We start from the raw sequence: 14,551 nt of genomic DNA, 5'->3' as shown, positions 1-14,551 counted from the left end.
TGTATCTGAACTTAAAGACTGAACAGAAATGAGACAGGGGCTATGGAGTCAAAATGGCTTCTAACGGGCTCCCGCTGTTACTGTATGTTCTGTAGATAGCACATGAGATCCCAGGTAAGCAACTGGGGATGGACGCCGTGTCAAGAAGTATCTGCTAGCCTTGAAATGCTAGCCGTAATTATGAAAAACTCAGGGTTTTTGTCTAGGAAGTTTTTTTGTCTAGTTTCTAATTTAAGGAAAGGTTTTTGTTTTTTTTTTTTAATTAATCTAGTGGCCAAGACTTAAATAAATCTCTACCTTGAAATTCAAAGATTAATTTTGTCAAAAATGTACTTTCTCCTGAACTCTGTGTTCTTAAAATCTAGAGGTGTATATCATCTGGTTTTGAGAATTTAATTTATACTGTCATTCTACCTGTTGCTATGAATTGTAATTTCAGTTCAGTCACTCAGTCATGTCCGACTCTTTGCGACCCTGTGGACTGCAGCACACCAGGCTTCCCTGTCCATCACCAACTCCGAGAGCTTGCTCAACCTCATGTCCATTAAGTCGGTGATGCCATCCAACCATCTCATCCTCTGTCGTCCCCTTCTCCTCTTGCTTTCAGTCTTTTCACAGCATCAGTGTCTTTTCAAATGAGTCAGTTCTTTGCATCAGGTGGCCAAAGTATTGGAGTTTACAACAAATTACAAATAAATTACAAAGAATTATAATTTAGTGAAATTAATTTGTTTTCCCCTAAGAATCACTAAAGGAATAGAGTGTACTAATGAAAACAGTAATGGCTCAAACAAATTTCAAATCTTATAACTTATCTTCTGTAACAAATTTCCTTGCATTTAAAAAAGTTTGGTTTAAAGGAAAATCTTTGGTCCTTTGGTAACTAGTCAACTTTTTTTGTTAGTCTTATCTTCTCTTTCTCTGTTTGTTCCAGGGTAACCAGGAGCCAACAACAACTCCTGACGCAATGGTTCAGCCTTTTACTACCATCCCATTTCCACCACCTCCACAGAATGGAATTCCCACAGAGTATGGAGTGCCACACACTCAGGACTATGCCGGCCAGACCAGTGAGCATAACCTGACACTGTATGGAAGCACGCAAGCCCACGGGGAGCAGAGCAGCAACTCACCCAGCACACAGAACGGATCTCTGACGGTACGTGAGTGATGAGGCAGCGAAATAGAAAGAGGCCTGTCATCGTCCTGTTGAAATCTTCTTAATCATCATACCCAAAAACCCTTTGAATTAATTTTGCATTTACCTTACATTGCACAATGCTAATGTAATTTCCATTCTACTCCAAGCACTGTAATTAGAAGATAAGGGTTTAGAATAAAGCTCACAGTCAATGCCCAGCAGCTTACAGTCTAGACATGGGACAGACAGTAAAACAAGGTAAATGTGATGATGAGAGTTAACTTAGCAAGATGCTGCTCTTTTCAGCTTTACGGGTAACCTTCATTCTGCAAAAATCTCACGGTCCTTCTCTGTCCTCATTGTCCACAATCTGTCAGCAGTATTCTACACATTGCCTCCTCCATCCTCCTTGAAACACTTGAGTTGTTGGCTTTCATGACGCTCCCTGTTTCCCTCTTAGGCACTGAAAGTCCTTCCTTGGTCTTTCTTGCTGGTTTGTCTTTGTCTATTCAGCTTTTAAATGTAGTACTCCAGAGCTGGGTCCTAGGACTCCTTTCCCTCCTGTTTTTTATCTTGTCTCTGTTGCATAATGATACTACTAAATTCACCTAGTTGCTCGAACGAAAGCTATGAATGATTTTTTCTCTGTTTCCATCATCTCTGCATCCAATCCATTAGCAAGTCTTGGTCACCGTGACTCTAGAACATTTTCTCACTTCAGCCTCTTCTCTTCATCTTACGACCATAGCTGGATAGTGTCCATAATTAAGAGCTCAGCATTTCCACCAGATTTTTTAGGTCTGAATCCTAATATCTTCTCTAATTAGTAGTATGACCTTTGACCAGTTATTTAATCTCTCTCTGCCTTGGCATGTTCATCTGCAAGATGAAGACAGTAGCACCTATTTCAAGTGGCTTTTAGGAGACTTAAAAGAAGTTAATTCATGTGAGGTGTTCATCATCATTGTCACCACTCTAATCCAAACCTTTTCACTTTTTCTGTTACTGTTGCCTAATTTATCACATAGCAGCCAAGATCCTTTTTCTCTTAATGCAAATAATGCTATTTCCCTGTTTGATTCTAATGGTTTTCTAACATACTTAGAATAAAATCCAAACTCGTACTTGGTTTACTAATCCCTGGCCCCAGCCTCCCTCTTTGACTTTACCTGTTACTACTAATTTAGTAAGCGAGTAAAGGAAGCATCATAAATTACAGTAGGTATGTTATCACATCATACAGGAAATCATTTTGTTTGTGGGATTGTGTGGTATATTTCCTAAGATAAAAATGTCCAATACTCTGCATAGAAAGATCTCTCTCTAGTTTTTAGCTTTCTTTTTGCCTTTCTGTATCAGATTATCAGGAGGAGAGCTTAACTCAATCTTTAAATCACTTGATAAGATTTACTTCCCTATAAAGAGCCTTGAAAAGTCTGGGCATGGTAGTAACAAATGAGGCTTTCTATCGCGTCCATTCTAGAATTAAAACACACAGGCGGCTGTAGTGGCTGCGTTTCCAAATCACGTACGAATGATGAGGAACTTACAGATTTAACAGAAGTACTAGAAAAGAAGGAAAAAGAAAGAGTAAAATATTATACATCAGAGGCTTTATCAAGGTATTTTAATCACTAAGTCTATTTCTTTGCTAGTTATCAGTGTTTTTCTTTTTTCTATTTTCTATTTCTTATTAAATCAGTTTTGGTAACTGGTGTTTTTCTAGAATTTTTCTGTTACCTGTTAATTAGCTATTTTGTTGGTATAAAGTTATTCTGATAATAATTCCATTGATTATTTTAATTTCTACTGCGTTTGTAGTGATACCCACCCTTTCATCCTTGATTTTGGTGATTATGTCTTCTCTTTTTTTCTTGGTTAATCTAGCTAAGGTTTTTTGATTTTGCAGCTTTTTTCCAGAAAACCAGCTTTCAATTTCATTGACTTTTAAAAATCTATTGTTTTTCTCTTTTGTATGTCATTTATTTCCATTCTGATCTTTATTATTCCTTTCCTTCTGCTTGCTTTGGGTTTGATTTGGTCCTATTTTCCTAGCTTCTTGACATGTAATCCTAGGTCATTGATTTTAGAATTTATCCTTTCTAATATATGTTTAAAGGTACACTTTACCCCTTAAGTTTCCCTTTAGCTGCATCCCATAAAGTGTGATATATTGTGTTTGCATTTTCATTCAGTTCAAGATATTCTTAAATTTTTCCTTATGATTTTTCCTTTGGTCTTAGCTTATATAGAAGTGTGTTGTTTAATTTCCAGATGTCTAAGAATGTCCCAAGTCTTTCTCCCATTTATAATCCCATTGTTCTCAGAGAATATACTTTGATTTCAGTCTTTTTAAACTTAATGAGACTTGTTTTACAGCTTAGTAGATGAGACGGTCTGTCCTACAGAATGTTCCTAACCAATTAGGCCTTTTATCAATATGAAATGTCCCTTTTTGTTTCTATTAGTAGTTCCTGTCTTAAGTCTGTTTTGTCTGATATTAATATCACCACTGTATCTATCTTTTAATTGCTATTTACCTGACATCTTTTTCCTTCATTTAGTCTCAAACTCTGAATCTAAGGTATGTCTCTTGGGGAAAACAAACAAACAAGCAAACGTACATACATCTGGATCGTACTTCTTTTTCCAGTCTGAAAATTACTGCCTTTGTATCAGTATTTAGTCTATTTACTTTTAATATAATTGTTAATATAGGTGGATTTATGTTTGCCATTTCACTATTTGTTCTTATATGTGTCTTGTCCTTTATTGTTCCTTTACTGATTTATGTTAAATAAATTCTTTCTGTATCTTTTGAATCCCTTTGCAATTTTTTAAATTATTTATTTTTGTTGTTATTTTTTTATTTTCTTAGTTCTTGATCAAGAATTACATCTTGGAGTTACTACAACCTACTGGTGGCTGTGTGTGTGTGTGTGTGTGTGTATGTATGTGTTATGCTGCTGGTAAAATATAGCAGTTTGGTCCAGTGGGGTTCTGTCCTTTACCATCCTTTCTGCAAGGTTATTGTCATATGAAATGAAACAATATAGTAGTACAGTTATTGCTTTAAAAAATCTTTTATTTTTAAAGAAATTTACCATTTCCATTGATCTTCATCTCTTCCTATGGATTTGAGTTATCTTCTAATGTCATTTCCTTTTAGCTGATAGTATATCATGTAGAGTTTTCTGGAGGCTAGATCGGCTTGAAACAAAATTTCTGTTTTTATTTGTCTAGGAATGTCTTTCTTTTGTCTTCATTTCTGAAGGATAGTTTTGCTAGCTGTAGAATTCATGGTTGACAGTTTCTCCCTGTCTCCTCAGCCCTATGACCTCAGCAAGAAGTCAGTTGTTAACCCTGCTGTTGTGCTCCTGTATGTGTTAAGCTGTTTTTCTCTTGCGGTCTTCAAGATTTTTGGTTTATCTTTGGCTTTGAGCAGTTTGACACTGATAGATCAAGGATAGATATTTTTGGTTTTATCATACTTGCAGTTTATTGAAATTTGGGGGTCTGCGGATTGTTTTCCATCAAAATTGGGAAAATTTTTAACATAATTTTTTCGAATATTTGTTCTTTCCTTCTCTTCTTCTGGGACTTTTGCCACAAGTATATAGGGATGCTTGTTTGTTCCCTACAGGTTCAGATTCTGTTCATTTTTAAGCTGGATCTAAAGTTCTGTTCATTTTTCTAAAGTGTTTTTTCTTTGTTTTCTTTTGATTGGATAATTTTGATTAATCTGTTTCAGTTTACTTATTCTTTATTCTACCAGGTCAAATCAGTTATTGAGCTCATCTGGTGAATTTTTATTTTAGTTAATGTACTTTTCAACTCTGGAAATTTCATTTAGGATTTCTATAGTTCTGTCGAGATTCCCTACTTGACTAGGGAATATTTCCTTTAATTCTGGTCATGTTTCCTTTAATTCTTTGAATACATTTGTAATTGTTACTGTGAAGTCATCTGCCACAACATCTAGGCCTGCTGAGAGCCTGTTTCTAGTTACTTGATTCAGGGCCTGTTTCTTGTTTACTTGAGTCAGGGCCTCACTTTTCCTATTTCTTTGCATGTCTTGTAACTTTTTAGTAAATTGGATGTTTTAGTAATATATTTCAACACTCTGAAGTTTGTTGGTTTTGTTTTTGAGAAACACAGAGATGAGTGTTTATGTGTGTGTTTTTAGTACTTTACCTGGATTAAACTGTGGACTGTGACTCCACCATGGTCACTGATGTGTCTGCTTAATGATTTTTATTCTCCTGTTTACTTTTTATCCTGGCTGGGAGTCACTCCTCTCTCTTCGTAGGCAGTGATTTGGGCATATGTTGTGCTCAAGCACCTGGAGTGTGGAAAGCTTCTGCCTTCAATTGATCTGTTTGTGATTGGCAAGTGCATTTAGAGCCCAGCCAGTTCTCAAGTATGCCTTTGCCTTTTCTCTTGTTGCACCCTCCTTTGTCTCCCCCGTCCCCATCCCAGTATTTTCAGTCAGTCGGGAATGTCAGGAGAACATAACTAGTTACTCTACGATTCTCTCATTTCCCGGATCTTCCCTTCGTATTTGTAGCTGATCTGCCACGCACACCAGTCAGCTAGAAGAATCAGTTAGGTTCCTACCAAGTTTGCCACTTTTAGCTGACAAAGCCGTGGCTTTCTACTGCACCCCACCCCAGTACCCCAAGCTGAGTCTACCCCCTCTGACAGCAAAACTACTGGTTTTCATGGTTTGTTGTTGCTCAGATGCTCAGTTGTGTCCAACTCTGCAACCCCACGGACTGTAGCACACCAGGCTTCCCTGTCCTTCAACGTCTCCTGGAGCTTGCCCACACTCATGTGCATCAAGCCGGTGGTGCCACCCAACCATCTTGTCCTCTGTCGTCCCTTCTCCTCCCACCTTCAGTCTTTCCCAGTGTCAGGTTCTTTCTAATGAGTCAGCTCTTCACATCAGGAGGCCAGAGTATTGGAGCTTCAGCTTCAGTGTCAGTCCTTCCAGTGAATATTTAGGATTGATTTCCTTTAGGATTAACTGGTTTGATCTCCTTGCTCTCCAAGGGACTCTCAAGAGTCTTCGCCTAACTATCCTGAAAGCTTTCCTGGCAGAGCTGAGGATTAGAGGATGGAGTTCTTGGGTTGGAATAGCCCCAGGAAGAAGGTTTCTAGCCCCCTGCTGGTATTAACCCTAAAGCTGTAGCAACTTTTCATGAAATTATTCTGTTATCTGCCTTTAACTGATTTCCAGAACCCTGAAATGACTGATAAGTTTTCTTATTGTTTCGAGGAGGGGATTCACTAATCTATTCATGCCATTAGAGCCAGAAGTCCCTTCCCTGAATCATTTCCTGATCATGTACAAGGCACAGTACACCTCTCCTCACCCCTTCCCATTTCTCTTTCTTTCTCTCTCTTATTGCCACAGTTTCCCATGGTTTCAAGATCCCAGAGTGTGTGTTTCTAATGACAGTGAGCTCTGCTCCTTCATAAGAATATATACAGTTTAGACTTGTGTTCCTCATCCATATGACCAACTATTCATTATGTTATTTTATATTATGTTGACCAATTTGAGTTCCTACAGATATATTGAAGTAAGACTAGGAATCCTTGTGAATAGATTGTGAATTCATTAGTGCTGTGGAGAAAATGGAAACTCCTTGGCTTAGGCCTGCAGACCACACACAGGCTGTCATGTTAGGGAGCTGCTAACAGTAAAAGGGGAAGCATCTGGAAGCACTAGTTGAAGATTCTGCTTATATTTTTAAGTGTCCATTTAAAATATTAGTGTAGATCCGCTGCTCTTAAGCCCTTCACTTTTGGAAATTGTGTATGGGTGTGTGTTTCTCAGGCCAGGGAATGTGTGCTTAGAGAAACTGAGCAGTAGAGCAGTATATTGTGAAACCTAGGTTTGCCTTCTTTATAAATGATACTGTTAAACCTTTACCTCCTACTTATATGTTTCTTAAGAGTCTGATAATTCCTGTGGCCAGTTACATTCAAACGGTAGATGAGAAGCATTTATATGTTATTTATAAATAAATGAGGGATTCCCTGGTGGCTCAGACGGTAAAGCGTCTCCCTGCAATGCAGGAGACCCAGGTTCAATCCTTGGGGAAGGAAGATCCCCTGGAGGAGGATACGGCAACCCACTCCAGTATTCTTGCTGGGGAAATCCCATGGATGGAGGAGCCTGGCGGTCTACAGTCCATGAGGTTGCAAAGAGTTGGACATGACTGAGCGACTTTATTTTCTTTCACTTTATAAATAAATGATATCTTAAATTTGTATAACAGTTTTCAATTTAAATCTTGCTTCCACAAACCTTTTATTGTGGCTCATAAAATAGCCCTTTGTGGTGGTATGCTGTTGTTTTTACACTATGGGAATCCAGGCTACCACTCTGACTCTGCATGTCCAGCTCAATGCCTGTGATTATATATATGCACTGCTCTTCTGAACAGACACTTGTGCAACTTTTCCCATTCAGTTGAAGTGTTAGGTCTCCTGGGAAGCCACGCTTCACCTTCCTAGGCAAAGCCAAATTCATGCACCCTTCCTTTAAGCTCAGGTAGACTCCTGAGCTGACCACTTTCTGTGGACCTTATAAGATGTGATGGTTTTTTGTTCACTTTTGACTCCCTAACTAAAGTGTAAGCTTTTTTTGCTTGATTTACTGTAGTAACTAACACTTAATAGTTACACAGTAAATATTTCTTGGGGAAAAAAAATAAAAAGATAGAGGTGTGCCATGGGCAGCCTGAGGAGAGAGAAGCTCAGGCTCCTTGGTGGAGAAGGCATAGACGTGGGCCTTGTACTATAAGTGCCTGGAATTCAGACATGCTTCGATATGGTGGGAAGAATTAGGAAAGTCATTTCTCAAAGCAAAGTTGGAGAGACAAAAAAGATAAAAATGTCTTTGAATAAAAGCATGGGTTTCTGTTTGATTGAAGCTTGGGTGCTTGGTGGAGATGAATGGGGAGGACGGTGGGAGAAAGGTCACTCAAGAGCACAGATGGGGAAGTGTTTGAGTGCCTGACTGAGAAATGACTTTGTTAAAGATGTTTGAGCAGGAAATGGAAGCGAGCAGAATGGTGCTTCAGAAAATTGATCTCACGTATACAAGATAGTAGAGAAGCAGGAAGACTGGTTAGGAAAGGGTCCTGTGGTTGGAGTTGATAATGGGGTTCTGGAATTGGGGCTGCAGTGATTATATAAAGGAGGAAATACATTAAAGAAAAATTATGAGGGTAGAATAAACAGAATTTGACAGCTGGTTGGATGAGTAAAATGAGATCAGAGTGAGATTTTTCCTCCTTATTGCAATAAATGTATCTTGAATAAAATCATTTTACCCTCCCAGGTTTCAGTTTCTTCATCTATCAAACAAAGGTAATAATGCCTACCTGGTAGGATTATAGGGAGAATAAATTAGAGAAGCTATGGAGATTGCTTGTTTAGATAGTTCTTTGAAATAATTGTTTTTATCACCTTTTAAAAAATCATTTGTCCTGGTTAATGACATTTATTTGTCCTTTTCATTATTGTGGGCTACTGCTGCATATTAAAAAGCAGAGACATTACTTTGCCAACAAAAGTCTGTTTAGTCAAAGCTATGGTTCTTCCAGTAGTCATGTATGGATGTGAGAGTTGGACTATAAAGAAAGCTGAGCACCGAAGAATTGATGCTTTTGAACTGTGGTGTTGGAGAAGATTCTTGACAGTCCCTTGGACTTCAAACAGATCCAACCAGTCCATCCTAAAGGATATCAGTCTTGAATATTCATTGGAAGGACTGATGCTGAAGCTGAAACTCCAGTACTTTACCCACCTTATGCGAAGAACTGACTCATTTGAAAAGACCCTGATGCTGGGAAAAGATTGAAGGAGGGAAGAGAAGGGGACGCCAGAGGATGAGATGGTTGGATGGCATCACCAACTCAGTGGACTTGAGTTTGAGTAAGCTCCAGGAGTTGGTGATGGACAGGGAAGCCTGGTGTGCTGCAGTCCATGGGGTCACAAAGAGTTGGACATGACTGAGCAACTGAACTGAACTGCTGTATTTTAATATGGAACTTGTTTATGTTGAATAGTTTCATCTTATTGATGGAGAAAACAAAAAGAAAGGATTTCAGACATAAAAATGAGAAATAAGCAATGAAATCTGGAATTTTTGTTTCCAGAATGTTTTAGATGGTATTAACAGATATGCAGATGACACCACCCTTGTGGCAGAAGGTGAAGAGGAACTAAAAAGCCTCTTGATGAAAGTGAAAGAGGAGAGTGAAAAAGTTGGCCTAAAGCTCAACATTCAGAAAACGAAGATCATGGCATCTGGTCCCATCACTTCATGGCAAATAGATGGGGAAACAGTGGAAACAGTGTCAGACTTTATTTTTGGGGGCTCCAAAATCACTGCAGATGGTGACTGCAGCCATGAAATTAAAAGACGCTTACTCCTTGGAAGGAAAGTTACGACCAACCTAGACAGCATATTCAAAAGCAGAGACATTACTTTGCCAACAAAGGTCCATCTAGTCAAGGCTATGGTTTTTCCAGTGGTCATGTATGGATGTGAGCGTTGGCGTGCTCCTTGGACTGCAAGGAGATCCAACCAGTCCATTCTGAAGGAGATCAGCCCTAGGATTTCTTAGGAGGGAATGATACTGAAGCTGAAACTCCAGTACTTTGGCCACCTCATGCGAAGAGTTGACTCATTGGAAAAGACTGATGCTGGGAGGGGTTGGGGGCAGGAGGAGAAGGGGATGACAGAGGATGAGATGGTTGGATGGCATCACTGACTCGATGGATGTGAGTCTGAGTGAACTCCGGGAGTTAGTGATGGACAGGGAGGCCTGGCGTGCTGTGATACATGGGGTCTCAAAGAGTCAGACACGACTGAGCGACTGAACTGAACTGAACATTGGGCTAGAAGTGTCTCATGCTCTTGATGTGAGATCTTGTTTTGACAGTCATTTAGTCCCATACTGTGCATGAGCAAGAGAGATAACAGTTAGGGGTCTCCCACCTGGGTCTGCAGAGGCTTGATTATCACTGAGCCTGCCTGCAGAGAAGAAAGGTTCTCAGTTCCTGTATGTTTAGATATTTTTTCTAAATACCAGCAAGAATAAATAACCCAAGTGTTTGAAGTAGACGAACTTTGGTGAGTGATCTTCAGATACAAGATTTATATTTGGGTACACATTCTTCCAACCTGTTGGACCTATTGCAACCTATTGAGGGCAGGAATTATTCCTTAGTCCCTCTTCTTATTACTCTCAGTGGTATATAATAGACATTTAGTAAATGATTTCTGAATGGGGAAAAAAAAAAAGAAGCTTCTAAAACAGAGTACACACCAGTCAGTAACAACATTCCAAATAAGTTGCTGGTGCCTTTACATCAGAGATTTGAGGACTAGTTGAATGGCCTGCCTTACTGTGACATAGTCCACTGTAAGTTTTACAGCCCTCCTCATTGGCGGGTCTTTGAGCACACCTCCAAGTAAAGATGACTCAGACCCCATATTGTTCATTATCCTCAATTTCTTCTCCTTTTTGTACACCCTTTCTCTGGAGTTCAGATTTTCTTGTATTTCTTCTGTCAGAAGACCAGTCTAATCATCCTCACTTGGAATTACCCACTAACCCTTACTTGAAGATGCCTTGTGGATTGATAATCCACTCAGATGTAGCCAAGCAGCTATAACCCTGAACAATGGGTCCATTTCCCCAAAGGAGGACTTCTGGAATATAATGGTAAAAATAGGACCCAGTCCTTACTTCACATTGTGTATTGTTGTGCCATATTACCTTTGACCTGCCGTGTAAGTATGATCATTAGCATCTTCCATCTCCAGGCTAGAATTAGAGGCCTCAGACAACAGGGGATTCATTTATGCAGTAATCCACTTTTCCAGGAGAGGTCCTGATTTTTCCCCAAAATAAAAAAATAGTAGAGGATGATGAGCCTATACAAATTACCCACACTTATGACTGATTGAACCTTAAAAGGCAATTACTTATACACTCCACCTTGGGAGTGTTGATGCTTGTGAGCAGCTGGACAGGTTCACAGCTGAGTTAATGAGGAAACTACAGCCTGGCCTGAAATGTAAAAGTTGCTACAGAAAACCACACTCAGAGGCAGGCAGGCATGTTTTTCAGTAGAGAAAATTGCCCTTTGGTTCATGTAAGACTCAGGATACCCTTTCAGCAAATTGTTAATATTGTTAAGATTATTGCTTTTTCTCCTTTGCATGCCTTCATTTATTTATTTACTTATTAATTATTGATTATTATTACCCACCCCACCCCTCAAACCCACTCCAGTACTCTTGCCTGGAAAATCCCATGGATGGAGGAGCCTGGTAGGCTGCAGTCCATGGGGTCGCTAAGAGTCGGGCACAACTGAGCGACTTCAGTTTCACTTTCACCCTTCAAAAACAGAAGTGAAGTGAAAGTCGCTCAGTCATGTCCGATTCTTTGCGACCCCACGTACTACACATTCCATGGAATTCTCCAGGCCAGAATGCTGAAGTGGGTAGCCTTTCCCTTCTCCAGGGGATTTCCCAACCCAGGGATTGAGCCCAGGTCTCCCACATTGCAGGCGGATTCTTTACCAGCTGAGCCACAAGGGAAGCCCTCAAAAACAGAAATTAGAGCTAAAATGTTCTGGGAACAGTACTGCTCCTACTCTGCTCTGCTGGCCGTTATTGCTCCCCTGTGCCTTAGGGTCAGGCTGAAGAAGCACCAATGATTAATTCAATGTCGTGATTTTTCTTAACCTGTTTACAGGGGGTGTGCATTTTCTGTAAATACTTTGTACTGTCTTTTGAAGTCAGTAAACTCATTAGAATCACTGGATTTTAAAACTCAAATGAATTTTAGAAATCATCTCATGCCTTCCTTTTACAGCAGAAACCAGCAATTTTAAGTGACTTGAACAAGCTAGCTCTGCTAGCTTGTAGCAGAGCTGGGACTCAGGAAAAATGCTTTAAGTCAAGGCCTTTTTTTTTTTTTTTTTTGCTTCCCCATGTAAATTATAGAAAATAAAAGACATCTATACTTCTTATGTATTCACACTCAGTCACTCAATCATGACCAACACTTTGTGACCCCATGGACTGTAGCCCACCAGGTTCCTCTGTCCATGGAGTTTTCCAGACAAGAGTACTGGAATGGGTTGCCATTTCCTACTCCAGGGGATTGTCTCAACCCAGGGATCAAACCCACATCTCCTGCGTCTCCTGTATTGGCAGGTGGATTCTTTCCCATGGAGCCACCTGGGAAGCCCTCGTGTCTTCTCAGCTTCCACTTGCTCTTCAACTTTAAATGCAAAAACTCCAACGAGAATATACTTAACAGATTTCTTTCATTCTGAAATATAAAAGAATCATTCAGTTAAATATAAAGCATTTAGAAATTGAGTCTATTGTTTCTGCTATTTCTCCATAATAATTCTTACATAATTCTGACTCCTGGCTTTAAAAAAATAAATGATTTGCTGTGGTTTATAACACTTTGACCCACTGATAAAATAGAATTAGATGTTTTCTGAAGAAACTTGAATTATTAGTTTTTTGGGGAAATGTTAGCTTACCTCTAAATGCCCAAACAAGACCAGATTCTCAGAATTTGACTTATAGCAACATTCAAATACACAGAAGAAATATTTAAGCATTAATCTTTAAAATAACTAAATCTGTATGTATTTTAGCTCAAGGAATTGCTCTGCTGCTGCTGCTAAGTCGCTTCAGTCGTGTCCGACTCTGTGCGACCCCATAGATGGCAGCCCACCAGGCTCCCCCGTCCCTGGGATTCTCCAGGCAAGACCATTGGAGTGGGTTGCCATTTCCTTCTCCAGTACATAAAAGTGAAGTGAAAGGGAAGTCACTCAGTCATGTCCAACTCTTCAAGACCCCATGGACTGCAGCCTACCAGGCTCCTCCGTCCATGGGATTTTCCAGGCAAGAGTACTGGAGTGGGGTGCCATTGCTCTACATAGGTGTAAATCCAATTTTTAATGCCCTTAAAATTTGTTTGGTGTTGCATTGGGTAAATAATTTTATGTGCACAGGTGTTCTTGATACGTTATTCTAGCATTATGAAATTACTCTGATTGTTGGTAACTAAGTATATAAGCCAGGATTTCACTTTTTAGAAAGATATTCAATCATGTTAGGAGATTTTTACTCTTTAAGAATGAATTCATAAGATATAATTCTACCAGTTTTAACCCAGTATGTACTCCATTATAAATATTTATAAAAATGTTTTAAATCGTAAATGCTACCAAGTCTGGTTGATGGTCAACATGGATTTTAGTACCTAATTTTCCTTTAAGGCTGTGCAAGATGACATAATGAAAAGTATCCCAGCCAACTTTCTAAAATATTAGGAGAAACTGAATTTATTTTAAGGCAATCTTGAAAAAACTTTTTATTATATCATATTTGGTGAGGGAGCTCAAGCTTGGAAACCAGATTGAGTTAGGGTTAGCTCCCAGCCCTTTCCATTTGCTAAATGTGTAACCGTGAGAGAATGACAACTCATGCTCATTTTCCTAACCTGTAAAACTGGTGATACTAGTTCCTGACTCATAGAGTTGTTTTTAACAATAAATGAGAAAATGAATAGCAAATACTTTGTGAAATACCTGGCACATAATAAATCTTCAATAAATATTACCTATAATTCTATTAGTATGTAATTATTTCATTTCAAAGAAGGAATTATAGGCAGTTCTTGACTTACTACAAATTAATAGGCTATCCAGTTATACATGTCTTTTCTCTTTTGCCATTGTTTACCTTCATACTCTAGGGAACCAGTGCTCTAAAGGTCATTCTGATAAAAGAGGTATTTTTGAAAGTGAATTTTATAGCTTGCCTCCTATAAAATGAATGAATGAGTAATATGTATAGGTTTAGGGAGAAAGGTGAGTTTTCTCTATTCAGAATTCGCAGGAAACCTTTTAACTTTATTAGTCCAGTATTTCCCAAATTTGTTTGACGGTAAAACTCATTTTCTAAAAATACCAGTTAGCATCCTGCAGAAGTGTTAATCTACCCTTTGGGAAGTCTTGCTGTATAATTTTTGAAGCATGTACACGTACACATGTATCCTTTAGTTGTGGTTAAAGCAGTTTTGGGCAGTGACCTTTCAATTAGGTTTTCTCAGATTTAAAATATATCATCATCTTAATATAAATCTGAATGGTTCAGGACAGAAATAGTATGATATAGAAAAATTAATTTCATTTCACTTTTGCGTACATTTTAAGCTGTTAACAAAATTCATCCCCTCATGGATCACAGCCTTGTGGTGGCAGAAGGGGCCTGTGTAACTTAATGAAGCCATGAGCCCATGCAGGGTCACCCAAGATGAAGGCATCGCAGTGAAGAGATCTGACAAAATG

At 39.0% G+C, this 14,551-nt stretch overlaps 1 protein-coding gene across 9 annotated transcripts in view; it reads left to right on the top strand.

The window, feature by feature from the left end:
• RBFOX2 (RNA binding fox-1 homolog 2) overlaps positions 1-14,551 on the top strand; it is a 289,425-nt gene that overhangs the window by 224,400 nt on the left and 50,474 nt on the right. For all 9 annotated transcript variants that reach the window (XM_068970557.1, XM_068970559.1, XM_068970554.1 and 6 more), the window contains exon 3: positions 935-1,159. In XM_068970557.1, the coding sequence (XP_068826658.1) occupies positions 935-1,159 (225 nt within the window). The remainder of the gene's footprint in view (positions 1-934; positions 1,160-14,551) is intronic.

Source organism: Capricornis sumatraensis, chromosome 4 (genome assembly GCF_032405125.1).
Source record: "Capricornis sumatraensis isolate serow.1 chromosome 4, serow.2, whole genome shotgun sequence".
In the NCBI taxonomy this organism is placed as follows: Eukaryota; Metazoa; Chordata; class Mammalia; order Artiodactyla; family Bovidae; genus Capricornis; species Capricornis sumatraensis.
The sequence above is the reverse complement of the archived record's forward strand: the minus strand, read 5'-3'. Positions and strand labels throughout refer to the sequence as shown.